This window comes from Hemitrygon akajei, chromosome 1, assembly GCF_048418815.1.
Source record: "Hemitrygon akajei chromosome 1, sHemAka1.3, whole genome shotgun sequence".
Lineage (NCBI taxonomy): Eukaryota > Metazoa > Chordata > Chondrichthyes > Myliobatiformes > Dasyatidae > Hemitrygon > Hemitrygon akajei.
Genome location: NC_133124.1, coordinates 69245163 through 69265648, shown reverse-complemented (window position 1 = coordinate 69265648; position 20486 = coordinate 69245163). Strand labels below are relative to the sequence as shown.

Here is a 20486-nt window from a genome sequence, read left to right as displayed (position 1 = left end):
CGACTAGGCTTATACTCGCTGGAATTTAGAAGATTGAGGGGGGATCTTATTGAAACGTATAAAATTCTAAAGGGATTGGACAGGCTAGATGCAGGAAGATTGTTTCCAGTGTTGGGGAAGTCCAGAACGAGGGGGTCACAGTTTAAGGATAAAGGGGAAGCCTTTTAGGACCGAGATGAGGAAAACTTCTTCACTCAGAGAGTGGTGAATCTGTGGAATTCTCTGCCACAGGAACCAGTTGAGGCCGGTTCATTGGCTGTATTTAAGAGGAAGTTAGATATGGCCCTTGTGGCTAAAGGGATCATGGGGTATGGAGAGAAAGGAGGTACAGGGTTCTGAGTTGGATGATCAGCCATGATCATACTGAATGGCGGTGCAGGCTCGACGGGCCGAATGGCCTACTCCTGCACCTATTTTCTATGTTTCTATGTGCTCTAACTGTTAAAGGCCAGCATTCTAATTGCTTTATTCTCCACACTGTCTACCTATGATGCTACTTTCAGCAAGCTGTGTACTTGTACAATGTATTTGTAGCTTGCATTCTCACCTTGCTTGTTCACTGTATGGTTGTAAGTCAGGTAATTCTGTTTAAAGTTCCTTGGACAGGGTTGGGTCACTGGGCGAATTTCCTGGATTGCTCAGTGAATTGTGAGGAATTACATTTTGCCTCCTTTGATTTCCATCCCAGGTTCTGCATTTCATTGTCTAAGTGAGCTCGCATTTCCACTGCTCATTTCATGGCCCAACATTCCAAAGCACTTCACATGCAGTGAAGAGCATAACTTCTGATGTGGGAGAAATGAATTGAGATAGTAGGTCCCACAAACAGCAATGGGATGATTACCAGATGGCCTTGTTTTATTGATGTAGCAGTGGGACAAACGTTGGTCTCAGATACTGAGTACAACCTTCTTGTTTTCCAATATTGGATTTTTACTCCTGCCAAATGGGGTAGACTTAATGTGTCAAGGAACAACTGACATTGTGGCGCTTTTTGTCAACTGTGCTGCCCCATAGATTATTAATACAGTTACAGAGGAAATGTGATTCATTGTGTCTGTGCTTGGTCCCTCGAGAACAATCTTACTTTATGCTTGTATTTAATTGCCCTTCATATTCTGTAAGATCCCCCTTTGGAATTCCTGAGTTCAAAGTAAATTTATTATCAGACAGACATATATGATACTATATTCTACCTTGAGATTCATTTTCTTGTAGGCATTGACAGGAAAAAACGCAATAGAATTTTATGAGAACTATGCATAAACAGACAACACTGATGAATAATCAATGTGCAAAAGAAGACAAACTATGCAAATAAAAATAATAATCCGAACATGAGTTGGAAAGAGACCTTGAAAGTGTGTCTGTAGGGAATATTGCTACCACCTTTGCAGGCATTGGGTTTTGCATCTTAGCCACTCTGTGTCCTGAGATCCCCAAGTGTAGGCAGTACAGAACCAGGGGTTCTCCTGCCTGGTTTCAAGTCTGAGCCTGGCACTGGAGGCCAGGGCAGGTGAAATTAACAGTCTGTTGAGGCACAGCTCCATGTTGCCAGGTATTGAAAATCAAAAGACAGCCAATGGTGGAAGTATGAAATAAAAACAGATACTGGTCAGGTAGTTTCTCTGGAAGCAGACATTAACTCAATGAAGAGACCTTAATCTGACCTGTTAACTCGATTCCTTGCCTGACTGCAGAACGTTTCCAGCACTTTCTGTTTATTACCTGATTATCAGGATTTTCTCCTGCTGCTTGTTCTGTCATCAGTGAGCTGATGTTTTTGCCCTGACCTCACTGCGCTGTCTTTTGGTCTCTGCAGTGGATGAGAAGGGGCAGTATGGTAGCATAGCAGTTAGCATCGATGGCCTGGGTTCAATTCTGCCACTGTCTGTAAGGTGTCTGTACATTCTCCCTGTGACCATGTGGGCTTTCTCTGGGGGCTGTAGTTTCCTCCCATGTTCCAAAGACATGGGTTAGTAAGGATTACTCAGTTGTGGGCATGGTATGTCGGCACTGAAAGCGACCTACCCGAGCACATCCTCGGACTGTGTTAGTCATTGATGCAGGTGACACATTTCACACTGTTTCAATGTACGTGTCAAATAAAGCTAACCTAATAGGCACTGGGATTTAAGTAGATCCACTCCATGTTTTCCCACTCTCCTCTCTCTCCCTCTCCCTCTGTTGACAGATAAAGTGCAAGGTACAGGCATGCAGGAGCAGTGTGTGAGAGAGTATTTCTGAACTAATTACGTCCAGGTCTGAGGCAGAAGGAGCTGACATGTCACAGTTCTCAGTGCAAGTTACAACAAGAGACTTTCAGCCGCAGGCTCGTAGCAGCATTGCGGGCTGCTGCACTGAGGAAAGAAACTTCAGTGCAGGGCCCGGAGTCCTTTGCTGTTGAGACGAGCTGAGCTGACCACTGCATGCTGTAAGGTGTGAGACCCATCCTGGCAGCCCTGTGTTCTGGTAGCTGCTGTTCAGTGAGAGCTTGCTGACCCTCCCCGTGTGGATTGTTATTAAAGCTGGTTGGCTGCCGATTCTGAGGTGACTCAAGCAGAGAAGAATGTTCTCCTTCAAGCGAGAAGACAGCAGCACCCAGCGACTCTGCTGAGAGTAGAAGATGCTGGTGCTGCTTGACGGGCCCCGAATGTGGCAGCTCCTGACGGGCAGAGGCTGGTGGGCAGAAGGCTGGTGCCGAGCGTGGTGGGGATCGCAGGGGGGAAGTGTGCAAGGTCCACTGATGTGAGGCTGAGCTGATTGTGTGGTCCTGCCTCTGAGGACAGAGCTGGAGGTGCAGGGCTGTTCACTGGGGCACGGGAGGATGTTGCAAGCGCAGTGCAAGCTGACTGCAAACAAGTGTGCCTGCTGCCACCCAGCTGGTGAATGGGCTGAGTCTGCAGTGACTGAACAGGTAAATATTACCGGGGCTTTACAGGTTAAACTGAAGAGACTGACTGAGGGCCGGGCGGCTTGTATCCGGAAGGAGGCCGACCCCTGTGACGCGGTCGGGTTCTCCAGGAAACCGATGGTGGCTACCCTGCCGGGATCTTTTGGTAACAGACCAAGACGTCCCAGGAGCATCTGTGTCCCAGGGGACAAGATCGGATTACAGCTAGAGCTGGAATCAGCAGGACTATACGGAGCGAGAGGGATCGATCTCGAGTCACAGTCTGAAAGGGAACTTTCGTCGCAGGATGGTGAAGCAGCAGTATCTGTACGTGCTGGCAGGAAGGAGTTACATAGACCTCTCAGTATGAGTTTCCTTGAGACATACAAAACCTCTTCACAAGGCGAGGCCAAGTCTGCAGCTGCTGTTGAAACTCCGCAGACCAGCAGGGTCACCAGGTCTGATAGTGGCCGTTTCCTACGAACAGGCTATCGATGGTCCAGTCAGAGACGGGCAGGCTCATCTGCGAAAACTGGAGGTGCAAAAGAGACAGCAACAGATCTCAAGACCCAAAATTCCAATGTATTATTCAAATCACTGAGGAGAAGCTTAAGTTTCCGGCTGAAGAGGGTGCCCGAGACAAAGGAGCCCGAGGGCAGCAGGGTCAGAACACAGAGTGTTGGAGACTCTTTTCCACAAAGACCGCAGCCCCACGCCTGTGAGTCGCAAAAGCAAGAGGAAAGTAAGAATTGGCCGGAGCAGACACCACCTTTACCTGGCAGAGGGAATTCTGCAAATTCCCCAAAAGCAAACTCTGAGCAAAGCAGCTGGTGGAAGATCCTGACTGCCCACTTTCGCAAAAAGCACTTTTTTGGCCTCAAAGAACCACAGAAAACTGGTCAATTACAATCAGAGAGACGGAACAATGGCTGGACTTCCTTAACTGAGGGCCAGTGTAGGAGTAGTGAGTCTCTCACTGTTGTTGGAGCGAGGGTCAGAGGTGAAGTGCCATCATTGGAAGGTAAACTGGTTTCCAAGTGTGCCACACAACCTGGGGTCAGCAAAGAATAGCAACAATCTTTGGGGAGATTTTGGCAAAGATGGTGTTTGTTGTATGGGGCTGGATCTAAGCAATGAAATTAATCAGTTATTGGGAGATGTATTAACCAAACTTCAACTAACAATGTTGAAATAGAGTAGCTCTGTACTAATAAACTTAACGTGTTGTGTCACAGAAATCCTTCCTGAACACTGTGCCATTAACTGGTGTGGAGTTAAAGAGGTTTGGGGAATCAACACTGTGTTGCCTGAGTTTCAGCATGCTGCTTGCTTTAAGAAACTATGGATGTTAACCCAGGATAGGTTTATCTTCAAAATGAAAGTATGGTAGTTACCTGTGGTGCTGGCTGTCCATTGAACTGTTATCAACTCGGGGCGGGGATGTTATAATGAGTCGATTGGAAAGGTTAAGGTTGCTTGATTAACCCTTGCAACATCGAAAGCCTGGGCGTGACCTTGCAGTCTAAATTACAGGATTATTTGTGAGTCAGTAGCTGAAGGTGAAGGGAGGAGTTGAAGCATGACACATCTGAGCAGTGTTCTCCTGCAGGAGCAGAACCTGATTTCTTTCCCAGCATTCAACAGTTGCTCCAGTTGTATGAGAATTTTATAATCTGCCTGATGGGAGGGTTTGAGCTGCTGTTGTTTCCTTCACCGTTCTAGTAAAGCATTTTTAAAACATTTATGCACTTTCTTTTCTAAAGTAACTTTTTCCATTCATCAAAGCTGGAGTTCCAGTTACATTTAACCCTTTAGATCAGTGATTCAAAACCATTTTTTGGCCACGGCCCCCCTTAGGAGCTCTTCTCAGGTTCCAGGGACCCCTTTCAAACAGGGATACAACACAAATAGACAGACAGAAAATCATTTATTATTGAACATCAAGAAAATTTGAACATTCCAACATACTGGACAAAACCTAAAAAAAGACTGTATGAAATTAAACATCTATCAGGCCTAATGTGATCCTTGAGCTTGGTGCTTTTCTGCAAGTTTCATGATATCGGGCTCCAAATTAGACAATCACAGTTGGGGGTCACCTCTTGTTGCGATATCAATTCTGTTCCTGAATCGCTCTCAACCAACTAATATATCCAAACACATATACTTTAAAGTTACTAGGCTAAAAAAGGCCTAGCAAGACACGCTGATCTTCGGAGAATGAAGTATGGCGATAATGGATGCGAGAACCCTTGATTGAATACGTTGACCTGGTGCACTCTGATTCGCGACTGATTCTGAAGTGAGGTTGTGTGGGAGGAGCTTAAGCAATGAATTTACCAAATTCAAACAGTATGTTGGAAAGGTATTATAAATAGGAGGGAAACTATTGACTCCAATGAAGGTTGCTGCTTGGGTATTTTTTCAGTTCAGTTACCATAAACACTTGGGGCTCCCCTTCTCACAGTTTTCAGTTGGTGGCCCCCTTCAAATGTGCCAGGGCCCCCAAAGGGGCCATATGGCACCCGTTGAGAATGGCTGGTTTAGATCTTTCACTGCTTGCTGCTTTCTAGCTGAGGCTTAGTTGGAACAGGTCACCCAGTGAGGTGGCAGTAGTTTGTTATTGAGGGATTAGTGTTCTGTTCAGGTGAGTGGAGTTTTAGTCCAGAGGGTCATTGGCTCTGTTATTTAATCATGGCTGATTTATTTTCTCTCTCAACTCCATTCTCTTGCCTTCTCCTCATAACCAGAAGACAATAAGACATAGGGGCAGAAACTGGGCCCCTCAGCACATTAAGTCTGCTCCGCCATTCCATCTTGGCTGATTTATTATCTCTTTCAACCACTTTCCCCTGCATTCTCCCCATAATCGTTGACACCCTTACTAATCAAGAACTATCAACTTTTAAATATGCCCAATGACTTGACCTCCACAGCCATCTGTGGCAATGAATTCTACAGATTCACCACCCTCTGGCTAAAGAAATTCCTCATCTTTGTTCCAAAGGGATGTCCTTCTATTTTGAGGTTGTGCCCTCTGGTCCAAGACTCTGCCAATATTGGAAACATCCTCTCCACATCTACTCTATATAGACCTTTCAATATTCAGTAGGTTTCATTGAGATTCCCCTCAATCTTCTGAACTCCAGTGAATACAGGCCCAGAGCCATCAAATGCTCCTCATATATTAACCCTATCATTCCAAGGACCAATATTGTAAACTTCCTCTTGACCCTTTCCAATATTAGAACATCCTTTCTTAGATATGGGACCCAAAGTTTAGAAAGTTGCCATAGGTTCCAATGGGACATTGATAGGATGCAGAGCTAGGCTGTGAGGTGGCTATTGGAGTCTACTCCGGAGAAGTGTCAAGTGATACACTTTGGAAGATTGAACTTAAAGGCAGAGGACAGGTTTAATGGTAGGATTCTCAGCAGAGTGGAGAACAGACAGATCTTGGGGTCTACATCCATAGATCCTTCAGAGTTGCTGCACAAGTCGACAGGGTGCTTTAGAAGGTTTATGATTTGTTAGTCTTTATTGGTGGGATTGAGTTCAAGAGCCCTGAAAAAATGTGCAGCTCTATAAAGCTCTTAAATCACACTTGTAATACTGTGTTCAGTTCTGGTTGCCTCATTTTCGGAAGGATGTGGAAGCTTTAGAGAGGGTTCAGAAGAAATTTATCAGGATGCTGCCTGGATTAGAGAGTATGTCTTATGAGGAAAGGCTGAGCGAGCTAGGGCTTTACCCTTTGGAAGAGAAATAGAGATGACTTGATAAAAATGCATAAGATGATAAGAGGCTTAGAATGAGTAGACAGCCAGCACCACCTTTCCCCAGGGCAGCAGTAGCTAATATAAGAAGGCATAATTTTAAGGGGATTGGAGGAAAATATAGGGGGATGTTTTACATAGAGAGTGGTGGCTCTGTGGAACATACTGCAAAAAGTGGTGGTAGAGTGAGTTACATCAGGAACATTTTAGAGGTTCTTAGATAAGCATGTGGATGAAAGAAAAATGGAGATCTATGTGGGAGAGAAGCATTAGATTGATCCTGGAGTAAATTTTAAGGTCAGCACAATATCATGGCCAAGGAGCCTGTACTGTGCTGTGCTTTTCTATGTTCTAACACTACCTGTACCTCCATCTATCTCTGTAGCATAGACAAACTTGGTCACAAATATCAGTTGCATCATCCAGTCATTAATATATAATCAGAAAGTAATGGACCCAACACTGACTCCTGCAGAGCATCACCAGTCACCAGCAGCCAAACAGAGAAGACCCCTTTTAACCTTCTATCCATGCTAGTGTTTTCTTTTGTGTTTTACCTTGTTTAGCTATCTCATATGCTGCTCCTTGTCAAAAGCCTTCTGAAAATCCAAGTAAACAAGATCCAGTTTTTCCCCATTACTACCTCTCCACTGTCATTTTCCAACTGTTTAATGTCCACTCTTGCCTCTCTTTTACTCTTCATTTATCTTTTATTTCTATATACTTTATATATTTTCCTGCTGCCCTACCTGACAATTAGGGTTGTTGGCCATGCAGTATATAAATGCAAGTTGTAGTACTGATTTACTGACCTCAAGCCAGTGATGGAACCAGAGCGCATCTGAGGGCAGATGCTTATCACCACTTCAGTTCAAGCATCTTCATGTTGGATTACTGGGTGAATGAATAACGAGAAGTTCCATGTGGCCTGAGTACTGGTATCAATATTAGTGAACTGGCAGGAAGGAAAAGTGAACAGGAACAAGTAGAGCTGGTATAACTTACACTTAGATAGTGTGTTCATTCAGTGGAGTTGGGAGTTACGCGCGTCAACTTCAGGGGAGCTGTGTCATGGAGACATGAGACTTAGCAGCTACATGATAAAAGCTGGAGGAACTCGGTGAATTGAGCAGCATCCTTGGGTTTAAAATGGGCAGTCGATCTTTTGAGTTCATCTGGACTGAGAGAGAAGGGGGAGATGGCCAGTATGAAGTCGTGGGAAAAAGGGGTGGGATAAGATCTGGAACTGATAGGCAGATGGAGGAGGAGAGTGTGGAAATGGTAACTGAGGCCCTCTGTAGATGTTGCCTGAACTGTTGGGTTCCTCCACCGTTTTGTCTGAGCTGTGTTTTGGGTGGTTCCATGTTCAATGTGTGCACTATTGGGCCTATCAGAAAAATCGCAGCTTCTGGCATCACAACAGGGGATTAATACTGAAAGTACATAAGCAGACTTAGTTCCACAATCTACATGCTCACTTTCAAAGACTTTACTACTCATATTCTCAGTATTTTTTTTTCTTATTTGGACAATTTGTCATCTTTTGCTATTGGTTGCCAGACTTTGTTTATGTATAATTTTTCATAAATTTTATTGTATTTTTTAAAATTTTTTTCCTGTAAATGCCTGCAAGAAATTGAATCTCCAGGTAGTATGTGGTAACATATACATACTTTGATAATAAATTTATTTTGAACTTTGAGGCAGTTTGTTAATGACCTGCACGTAAAGTGATAGTGAAGCACAAAATGGAGCTGTCAGGTTACCATTTATTCATTCACAAAGTAGGGAGTTTAACTTTGTCTCATATGACAGTCTGTGAGAAATATTCTTTCATCCTGCAAGACATTGCTGTTGAAATGCTGGTGATTGTTATGAGGCTGATTATAGGGTGGAACATGGGGGAGAAGTAGTAAAAAGTAGGAGGGGATTGGTCTCAACACAAAGCCCCTGTACGCAGTTCTTTTGAGAGTGATGTGGATATAGCAAGGGACAGGAAAAACTGTGTGGTCTTCAGCTTATGTAGTTTATACCAGGAGTGAACACTGCCTCGTCTACTTGACCGAAATTCAACCAGTTTTAAATGAAACTCTGTCCCTCTGAAACTCTAACCCTCAGTTACATCCTGTCAAAATACTAGCTAACGCTTAATAAAGCTGACCCTGTGCTTCTAGCTTGTATGCTGTTGCTTTTTGCACCCACTGCCTTAGAAACATATGAACGTAGAAAACCTACAGCACAATACAGGCCCTTTGGCCCACAATGCTGTGCCGTACATGTACTTACTTTAGAAATTACCTAGGGTTACCCATAGCCCTCTAATTTTCTAACCTCCATGTGCCTATCTCGTGTCTCTTAAAATACCCTATTTCTATCCACCTCCACCACCATCGCTGGCAGTCCATTCCACGCACTCACCACTCTCTGTGAAAAAACTTACCCCTGACATCTCCTCTGTACCTACTTCCAAGCACCTTAAAACCATGCCCTCTTGTGCTAACAATTTCAGCCCTGGGAAAAAGCCTCTGGTTATTCACACGGTCAATGCCTCTTTATCATCTTATACACCTCTATCAGGTCTCTTTGCATCTTCTGCCACTCCAAGGAGAAAAGACAGTGTTCACTCAACCTGTTCTCATAAGTCATGCTCCCCAATCCAGGCAACATCCTTGTGAATCTCCTCTGTACCCTCTCCATAGTTTCCACATCCTTCCCGTAGTGAGGTGACCAGAACTGAGCACAGTACTGCAAGTGGGACCTAACCAGGGCTCTATATAGCTGTAACATTACCTCTCAGCTCTTAAACTCAATCCCAAGGTTAATGAAGGCCAAAGCACTGTATGCTTACTTAACCACAGTCAACCTGTGCAGCAGCTTTGAATGTCCTATGGACTCGAACCACAAGATCCCTCTGATCTTCCACACTGCCAAGAGTCTTACCATTAATACTATATTCTGCCATCATATTTGACTTACCAAAATGAACCACCTCACACTTATCTGGGTTGAACTCCATCTGCCACTTCTCAGCCCAGTATTGCATCCTATCAATGTTGCACTGTAACCTCTGACAGCCCTCCACACTATTCACAACACCCCCAACCTTTGTTTCATCAGCAAATCTACTAACCCATCCTACCACTTCCTTATCCAGGTCATTTATAAAAATCATGAAGAGAAGGGATCCCAGAACAGATCCCTGAGGCACACCAATGGTCACTGACCTCCATCCAGAATATGGACTCGTCTACAACCACTTTTTTCCTTCTGTGGGCAAGCCAATTCTGGAACCACAAAGCAAGGTCCCCTTGGATCCCATGTCTCCTTAGTTTCTCAAGAACCCTTGCATGGGGCACCTTATCAAATGCATTGCTGAAATCCATAAACACTGTATCTACTGCTCTACGTTCATCAAGGTTTTTAGTCATATCCTCAAAAAATTCAGTCAGGCTTGTAAAGCATGACCTGCCTTTGATCTTCTCCATCAATTTACCAACCACTGAAGTAAGACTCACTGGTCTATAATTTCCTGGGCTATCTCTACTCCCTTTCTTGAATAAGGGAACACCATCTGTAACCCTCCAATCCTCTGGAACTTCTCCCGTCCCCATTGATGTTGCAAAGATCATCACCAGAGGCTCAGCAATCTCAGCAATCCCTCCCCCCCCCCCCCCCCCACAGTAGCCTGGGGTACATCTCATCCAGTCCCAGAGACTTATCCAACTTGATGCTTTCCAAAAGCTCCAGCACACCCTCTTTCTTAATGTCTATATGCACAAACTTTTTAATCCACTGCAAGTCATCCCTACAATCACCAAGATCCTTTTCTGTAGTGAATACTGAAGCAAAGTATTCAGTAAGTACCTCTGCTATCTCCTCCAGTTCCACAAACACTTTTCCACTGTCACACTTGATTGGTCCTATTCTCTCCTATTCTCTCTTGCTCTTCACATATTTGTAGAATGTCTTGGGGTTTTCCTTAACCCTGCTCGCCAAGGCCTTCTTATGGCCCCTTCTGGCTCTCATAATTTCATTCTTAAGCTCCATCCTGCTAGCCTTATAATCTTCTAGATCTCTATCATTGCCTAGTGTTTTGAACCTTTTGTATGCTATTTTTCTTGACTAGATTTAGTTTTTTCGGCAAATTTTATTTTTCCAGACCTGGTTAGGCTTTGCATTTAATGTATAAGAACTTTTAAGGCTGGTTTTCCCAAATTAATAGGAGGGATTGATGGATGTAGACCCCAAGAATACATTAAGACTTTATCCTCTAAGTGCAGGAGATAAGGGGAAATCTTTCTGAGGTATACAAAATTATGAATCTGGATAGGGTGAATGTATGTAGGCTTTTTCCCCTCAGGTTGGGTGAGACTCGAACTAGAGATCATTGATTAAGGATGAAGCATTCAAGGAGACTCCCAGGAGAAATTTCTTCACCCCCCCCCCCCCCCCCCCCCAGAGTGTTGTGCAGGTGTGGAAGAACCTGTCTCTCTGGATTGAGTAGATGCGAGTTCAACTGTAATATTTAACAGAAGTTTGGATAAGTAGAAGGATGAGAGGGTTTTGGAAGGATATGGTCTGAGTACAGGTAAGTGGGACCAGGTAGAAGATTAGGTTGCTGTGCACTGGATGGGCTGATGGGACTGTTTCTGTGACTCTGACTCTAAATGGAAAGATGACTTTTCTCCAGGTTTGTCATTTTTAGCTACTCTTTTATCTGTACTTTGTCTACCATTGTTAGCACCATTCTCTGTACCTGAGTCTCTGTCTTTGCTTGTCAAAGGCTATGTGTTCCTTGAAAGCAAGGCTGCTTCCTGTTTTTCTCAATTTGGTTGTTCTAGCCCATCCATGCATGTCTAAATATTTGCCAAAGGAAGTTATTGAAGGGCATTGCATTGTAATTGTAGCCAGACAATACAGACATATTTCTCTTTAGGGCATTGAGAGGACCGTTACGCTTTAATGGCAGTTCAGCAGCTTTTCAGGCAATTCTATGAATATTGACTGGACGTTGCTGCATACAGTTAGGTGCTGCTTCTATTCCTGGGGATCTGCGAATGTGATGGAACATGGTACAAACACTGGCATGTTTCCTCACCTGTAATCTCTGACGGAAGGTTGATGAAGCAGCTCAGATGGCTGGACCCAGGACACTACCCTGAGAAACTCCTGCAGTGATGTTGGGGCGATTTACCTCCAACAACTATATCAATTTTCCACTGTGCAAGCCATAGCTCTATTTAGTGGAATGTTTACCCCTTGATGCCATTTGAGTTCAGTTTCATACTTGATGCTGTACTTGGTCAGCTGCAGCCGTAACGTCAAGGGCACCCCCTTTCAGGCCTCTGTCTTCTGTTCATTTCTGGGTCAAGGCTACTTACTATGAGGTCTGGTGCTGCATTCTACTGTGAAAATCAGACGCTAAAATTGCCTCCTTTCTAACCTAGAGGTGTTTTCTTAATTAAAATCTTTCTTGTTTGAGACTCCTCTCTCTGTAGACCTGCCATGCCCTTGTTTTTCCTATTCTTGTATGTGTATGAGTATGCTTATGTGTAACATCAGGATTCAGTCTTAAAGTCTTTCACTGAGATCTGTAGGAACTGTTTTTATGATGTGGGAAGCATAACTATAAAAAGAGCGAGTGTTGCAGTTGCTGCTGAGTTCTGATTTAAGCTGTGTGGTGGGAAGCACTGCAGAGAAGAGATTGTGAAATCTTCTGTCTGTCCTTAAGCTGAAGTAAGTGACCTTGGCTCTGGCCGAGTTGATCTGCGGAATGCAAACAGAATTTAAAATCCAGTGTGAACGCCACCTTTTTCACAATCTCTGATGCATTATTAATCTGTTCTCTGTATAAATAGTCTGTTCAGGCATGAGTTTTATTTCATTAAACCATCATCATTTGTCTGTTTTCTCTTTGCTCTGAAAACCTGTAGGATGTGAAGTCTGTTGTTGCTTGAAGTCCATCCACTAAGTGCACTCCCTCACCTCTCCCCTTTGCCCTACCTGCAGTGATGTCACTGGAGATAGATGCTGATCTCAGGTGGCTGGGTTTCAGCATGTTGTTCCATTGTGGATCTGATTATGATGACATGTGTAATCGCTGATCTTTAATACTCAACCCCACCGTCTTCTTCAGCAGTTCCTTTGGACCAACAGAAAACAAAATGATGAAGGAAGTTAGTGGGTCAGCCAGCATCTGTGGAGCTAAAAGGATAGTTGACATTTTGGCAACTATCCTGATGTATGGTTTCAGCTGGGGAGAGGTAACAGGTTTTGGATGAGGAAAGATTACAGATTTTGGATACAGAGAGAGTACAGTTTGTTGGACAGGGAGAACTGGAGAGCAGTTACAGATGTTGGATATGGGGAGAGGGTAAAGATGTTGGATAGGGAGAGGTCCTGCTGGAGAATTTGTAAAATATTGCAGAGACAATGGTGGTGATATTTTCTCATACATTGAGTAGGTAGTCCAGTTCACAGAAGTACTTAGAAGAGCAGGGATCACTGCTGCCCAGTCGCCCAGGAGCTTTGTACCCAGTCTGAGGTTTTGAATAGACTCAATGTGTTGGTGCATTGATATTAGTGGTCTGCCTTTGTTGAGAAATGGTTGCCCCTTTCCAGAGTATTGTTGTGAACCTTTATTGTTGGAGGGCAGTGTGGTGCAATAGGACAGCTGGGTACCAGACCTTGCACTTATAGATGCTGAATATATGTTTCAGTGAATGACTTAACATGACACTTGCTGCGGAATTATTAGTTCAGGCCCCTTGATAATGTCTCCATAAGGATTGTGTAGTAATCACTCCATCTATACTGTTTTACCATGAAAATTTTGGGAGAATAGATTGCAGGGACATTTGTGGGATGGAGAGGATTGTTTCTGAGCCATCATATCAGTATCATCTGTATCATACGAAATATGGAAGTGGAAGTTAACTTTCTCAGTTACTGTGGTGGGAATTGAATACGAGCCACTATTATTAAGCTGGCCTCTCAGGATATCGTGAGCATCAAACCACTTAAGAAAATCCCACAATAGGGTCCTCTCTCAATGAGTAATTAGCAGCAATGGCAAACTGCCACTTTTGGATGTCAGCAATGTATAAAATGAGCCTCTGGGAGAGGAAGGGAAAAAGGAACATTTTCAAAATCAGCTTCTTACAAATCAGCCACAGCCGTGCTTTCAGATGTATCGGCAATACAGTTAGTGGAAAATATTGCACACTTTGGGGTCTGTATCTGTACTGTATTCCAGTACTTGGTGCTTGGTAAAGTGTACAGATTTCGGTGTCTGTATTTACCCTGCATGATCATTTAAAATTTAGAGTTCAGGATCTTTGGTTGTGCTTTGTTTGAGTGCTATGATCGCTGTTCATAATTGAACACTCTGGGTTCTATATCTGGAACTATTATTTTTAGTAAATGTTGCTGAATTTAGGATGATTATTTTCCCTACATCTTCATTTTTGAGTTCTGACAAGATCAGCATTTATTGCCCTGCCTAATTGAGAAGGTGCTGAAATTATTTGATGAAGGTCAGGCAGTGGATGTTATGTGCATGGACTTTTAATAAAGCATTTGACAAGGTTCCTCATGGTAGGTTGGTCCAAGACGATCATAGAACACTACAGCACAGAAGCAGACCCTTTGGCCCATCTAGTCTATGCCAAACCATTAATGTGCCTAGTCCCATTGACTTGCGCTTGGACCATAGCCCTCCATACCCCTCCCATCCATGTACCAATCCAAATTTCTCTTAAATGTTGAAATCAACTCTGTATCCACCACTTGTGTTGGCAGCTCATTCCACACTCTCTCCTCTGAGTGAAGAAGTCCCCTCTCATGTTCCCCTTAAACTTTTCACCTTTCACCCTTGACCCATTACCTCTAGTTGTAGTCTCATCTAACCTCAGTGGAAAAAACCTACTTGCATTTATCCTATCTATACTGTTCATAATTTTGTATGCCTCTATCAAATCTCCCCTCAATATTCCACATTCTAGGGAATAAGTCTTAACCTATTCAACCTTTCCCATAACTCAAATCCAGCACCATCCTTGAAAATTTTCTCTACATCCTTTCAATCTTATTTAAATCTTTCCTGTAGTTAGATAACCAAAATTGGACACAATACTCCAAATTGGGACTCCCCAGTGTCTTATACAATTTCAACATACATTCCAACTCCTGTATTCAATACACTGATTAATGATGGACAATATGCTAAAAGCTTTCTTTATGACCCTATCTACCTGTGACACCACTTTCAAAGAATTATGTGTCTGTATTTCCAGATCTCTCTGGTCTACCACCTCCTCAGTACCCTACCCCTCGCCATGTAAAACCTACCCTGGTTGGCCCTCCTAAAGTGCAACCCCTCACATTTATCTGCATTAAATTCCATCTGCCATTTTTCAGTCAATTTTTCCAGCTGCTCCAGATCCTGCTTTGATAGTCTTCCTTGCTGTCTACTACACCCCCAATCTTGGTGGCAGCCATAAATTTGCTGCTGCAGTTCACCATATTATCATTCAGATTGTTGATATGGATGGCAAACAACAGTGGACTAGGTACTGTGGCACACCACTAAGTCACAGGGCTCCAGTCAGAAAAGCAACCATTTACTACCATTTTCTCCCAAGAAGCCAATGTCTAATCCAATTTACTACCTCATCTTGAATACCAAGCAACTGAACCTTCATGACCAACCTACTATGTGGGACCTTGTCAAAGGCCTTGCTAAGGTCCACGTAGACAGCATCCAGTGCTTTGCCTTTGACCTTCCAGGTGACTTCTTTGAAAAACTCTATAAGATTTTTGGGAGGATTGGAGAGGTTCTGGAGGATTAGAGGTTTGCAGATGTTGTTCCCTTATTCAAGAAAGGGAGTAGAGATATCCCAGGATATTATACACCAGTGAGTCTTAGTTCAGTGGTTAGTAATTTGATGGAAAAGGTCCTGAGAGGCAGGATTTATGAACATTTGGAGAGGTATAGTACGATTAGGAATAGTCAGCATGGCTTTGTCAAAGGTAGTTCGTGTCTTACAAGCCTGATTGGATTATTTGAGGATGTGACTAAATACATTGATGAAGGTAGAGCAGTAGATGTAGTGTATATAGATTCTATCAAGGAATTTGTAAGGTGCCCCATGCGAGGCTTATTGAGAAATAAGGAGGCATGGGATCCAAGGGAACCTTGCTTTGTGGATCCAGAATTGGCTTGCCCACAGAAGGCAAAGAGTGATTATAGGCAGGTCATATTCTGCATGGAGGCCAGTGACCAGTGGTGTGTCTCAGGGATCTGTTCTGGGACCCCTTCACTTTGTGATTTTTATAAATGACCTGGATGAGGATGTGGTGAGATGGGTTAGTAGATTTGCTGATGACACAAAGGTTGGGGGTGTTGCGAATAGTGTGGAGGGCTGTCAGAGGTTTCAGCAGGACATTGATAGGATGCAAAACTAGGCCGAGAAGTAGCAGATGGAGTTCAACCCAGATAAGTGTGAGGTGGTTCATTTTGGTAGGTCAAATATGATGGCAGAATATAGTATTAATTTTAAGACTCTAGGCAGTGTGGAGGATCAGAGGGATCTTGGGGTCTGAGTCCATAGGATATTCAAAGCAGCTGTGCAGGTTGACTCTGTGGTTAAGAAGGCATATGGTGCATTGGCCTTCATCAACTGTGGGATTGAGTTTAAGAGCCAAGAGGTAATGTTACAGCTATATAGGACCCTGGTCAGATCCCACTTGCAGTACTGTGCTCAGTTCTGGTCACCTCACTACGGGAAGGATGTGGAAACTATGGAGAGGCTGCAGAGAAGATTTACGAGAATGATGCTTGGATTGGGGAGCATGACTTATGAGAATAGGTTGTGTGAACTCGGCCTTTTCTCCTTGGAGTGGCGGAGAATGAGAGGTGACCTGATAGAGGTGTACTGGATGATTAGAGGCTTTGGACGTGTGACTAGTCAGAGGCTTTTTTCCAGGGCTGAAATGGCTAGCATGAGAGGGAACAGTTTTAAGGTGCTTGGAAGTAGGTACAGAGAAGATGTCAGGGGTAAGTTTTTGACACAGAGAGTGGTGAGTGCATGGAATGGGTTGCCGGCGACAGTGGTGGAGGCGGATATGATAGGGTCTTTTAAGAGTCTCCTGGATGGCTACATGCAGTTTAGAAAAATAGAGGGCTATGGGTAACCCTAGGTAATTTCTAAAGTAAGTACATGTTCGGCACAACATTGTGGGCTGAACGGCCTGTATTGTGCTGTAGGTTTTCTATGTGTCTATGTTAAGATTGGTTACACATAACCTACTCACACACAAAGCCATGTTGACTATCCCTACTCTGTCCCTGTCTATCCAAATACTTATATATCTGGTCCTTCCAATAACTTACCCATTACTTGGTTCGGCACAGACAAGAAAGGCCAAAAGGCCTGTTTCTGTGCTGTAATGTTCTATGGTTCTATGGTACTGATGTCAGGCTCACCGGTTTTCAATTACCTGGCTTATTTTTAGAGCCTTTCTTAAACAACTTAACAATTTTAGCTATTCTTCAATCCTCAAGCACCTCACCCATGGTTAAAGATGTTTTAAATATCTCTGCTAGGGCCCCTGTAATTCTGCACTAACCTTCCACGGGGTCCAAGAGAACATCTTGTCAGGCCCTGGGTGTTTATAATAGGTATCCTCAGTTAGTTGGCAAATTGGATCCAAAATTGCTTTGGTCAGGGAAGACATTAGTGGTAGAGGTATGTTCTGACTAGAGGTCCGTGACTGGTGGTGTCTTGGAGGAATTAGTGCTGGAAGATGCCAATCGATATTTGGGAAATTAAAGTCTCCCACCATGACAACCCTGTTATTATTATACCTTTCCAGAATCTTGTCTCCCTATCTGCTCCTCGATGTCCCTGTTACTATTGGGTGGTCTATAAAAAAAAAACATCCAGTAAAGTTATTGACCCCTTCCTGTTCCCAACTTCCACCCACAGAGACTATGTAGACAATTCCTCCATTACTTTCTCTTTTTCTGCAGCCATGACACTATCTCTGATCAACAGTGCCACGCCCCCACCTCTTTTGCCTCCCTCCCTTTCTGAAACATCTGAAGCCTGGCACTCGAAGGAGCCATTTGTGCCCTTGAGACATCCATGTATCTGTAATGGCCATAACATCATAGCTGCAAGTCCTGATCCATGCTCTAAACTCATCTGCTTTGTTCATAATACTCCTTGCATTAAAACATTGCTTGCCATAATTTAAAATATAAGCGGTATGTTGAGTAAATTTGCAGAATACAGTAAAATTTATATAGTTTTCAATAGTGAGGTAAGTTGTCAAAGGATATGGCAAGATAGAGATTATATGTAAATTTCATCAGAGAAATAGCAGATGGACTATAATCCAGACTGTGGCATAGATCATGAGGGACATAGACTGAGTGAAAGCACTTCATCTTTTTTCCCAGTGCTGGGGATGCTGAAAGCACAAGTTTCAGATCAGAGGTAAAAGTTTTTAAAGGGATATTAGGGGCAACTTAAGGTATGTGTATTTGGAATGAGCTGCCGAAATATTGGTTGAGATGGGCACATTAGCAACATTTGAAAGCTGTCTAGATAAATGCATGGATCGGAGAGGTTTAGTGGGCTCAGGGCCAAATTTGTGCAGATAGAAGTAGCCCACTGGACAATAGTTGGCATGGATGAGTTAGGCCATGGTGCCTGTTTCCATACTGTATGACTTTATGACTGTGATGCATTTTGGCATGTCAGCTTCAAGAGGAAAATGTACGGTAAATGGCAGGACCCTTAGGAGCCAAAATTTGACGTACTTGCACCTTGAGGGATTTTGGGGTGCAAGGCTGTAGCACCTTGAAAGTGGCAACACTGAGTGGATAGGGTGGTAAAACGTGTATGGTATGCATGCCTTCAGTTCTGAGGAGATTGAGTATAAAGTTGGCAAGATATGTTTCAGCTGTATAAAACTTGAGTGAGGCCACATTTGGAATATTGTGCATAGTTCTGGTAGCTGTACCGTAGGAAAGATGTGGAAACTTTGGAGAGGGTGTAGAGGAGCTCTACCAGTATTTTGCCTGGATCCAAATCAGAATCAGGTTTATTATCACTAACATACTTAGTAATTTTTTTGCAGCAGTACAGAGCAGACGTAACAATTACTATAAGCTATAATAAGTAAACATATTGTATAGTGTGAAATAGCAAGGTGGTGTTTATGGGTTCATGGACCATTAAAAATCTGATGGCAGAGGGGAAGAAGCTGTTCCTAAAATATTGATGAGTGTGCGTCTTCAGGCTCCCGTACCTCCTCCCTTCTGGTGGTAATGAGAAGAGGGCATATAAGAAGAGAGTACGCATATGGATGCTGCCTTCTGGAGGCACTGCCTCTTGAAGATGCCCTTGATGATGGGGAGGATTGTGATTATGATGGAGCTGGCTGAGTTTACAACCATTTGCAGCCTTTTGATCCTGCAGACTGGAGCCTCCATACCAGGCAGTGATGTAATCTGTCAGAATGCTCTCCATTGTACATAATTAGAAATTTGCAAGAATCTTTGGTGAGGTACAAGTATCTTGAAACTTAATGTGTTAAGACTGCTGGTGTGCCTTCTTTGTGAGTGCATCTGTGTGTTGGGACACTGGTTAGATCCTGTGAGTTCCTCTGAGATATTGAGACCCAGGAAGTTGAAGCTGTGCACTCTTTCCACAACTGACCCTCCAATGAGGACTGATGTGTGTTCTCCCAAATTCCCTTTCCTGAAGTCCACAATCATATCCCTGGTCTTCCTGTTGTTGTGTGCAAGATTGTTGTTGCAGTACCACTCAACCAGACAATTTTCTCACTTCTGCATTTCTCTTCTGCCAACAATGATGTCATCAGTGAATTTATAGATGGCATTTGAGGTATGCTGAGGCACACAGTCATGAGTATAGAGCAATGGACTAAGCATATATCCTTGAGGTGCGTCTATGTTGATTGTCAGTAAGGTGGAGATATTATTACTGATCCACATTGTTTGCAGTCTCCTGATAAGGAAGTCAAGGATCTGGTTGCAGAAGGTGGTATGGGGAATCCAGAGACTTGGAGGGTATTGATTATAAGGAGAGGTTGGACAAACTTGGACTGTTTCCTCTGGAATGTCAGAGGTTAAGGGGCGACCCGATAGAAGGATATAAACATATGAGAAGCAAAGATAAGGTGGATGGTCACTTTTTTTTCTTGATGTGGAAATATCAAATACTTAAGGGCACAGATTTAAGATTGGGGATGGGAGAGGGTGTGGGTGGGAGATTTAAAGGAGATGTGTGGGGCAAGTTTTTTTTTACTTAGACAGTGGTAGGTGCCTGGAATGTTTTTCTAGGGGAGGTGGTGGAAGAAGATGCACTAGTAACAATTACGAGACACATGTACATGCATGAACATGTCAGGCATAGACAGATATAGACCATGTGCAGACAGCTGGGATTAGTTTAGATTGGCATCATGATTGGCACTGCCTTAATAAGTTGACAGGCCTGTTCCTGTGCTGTACTGTTATACTGTATGTTCTGAGTCAGGGTGATGTGTGACTTAAGACCATAAATACGTAAGACATAAGAGCAGAATTAGGCTATTCAGCCCATTGAGTCTGTTCCACTATTCCATCTTGGCTGATCCCAGATCCCACTCAACCCATACACCTGTCTTCTCGCTATATCCTTTGATGCTCTGACTGTTCAGGAAACTATCAACTTCTGCCTTAAGTATACCCACAGTCTGTGGCAGAGCATTCCAGAGACTCACTACTCTCTGGCTAAAAAACTTCC

At 43.5% G+C, this 20486-nt stretch overlaps 1 protein-coding gene across 2 annotated transcripts in view; it reads left to right on the top strand.

Moving 5' to 3' along the window:
- agap3 (ArfGAP with GTPase domain, ankyrin repeat and PH domain 3) overlaps window positions 1–20486 on the top strand; it is a 514810-nt gene that overhangs the window by 248653 nt on the left and 245671 nt on the right. Inside the window, exon 1 of one of the 2 annotated variants that reach the window (XM_073044954.1) lies at window positions 2934–3914. The exons of the other annotated variant lie outside the window; for it this stretch is intronic. Within the exon in view, the coding sequence (XP_072901055.1) occupies window positions 3032–3914 (883 nt within the window). The 5' untranslated portion in view covers window positions 2934–3031. Of the gene's footprint in view, window positions 1–2933; window positions 3915–20486 lie in introns of those variants that run through there. 2 annotated transcript variants of the gene reach the window in all.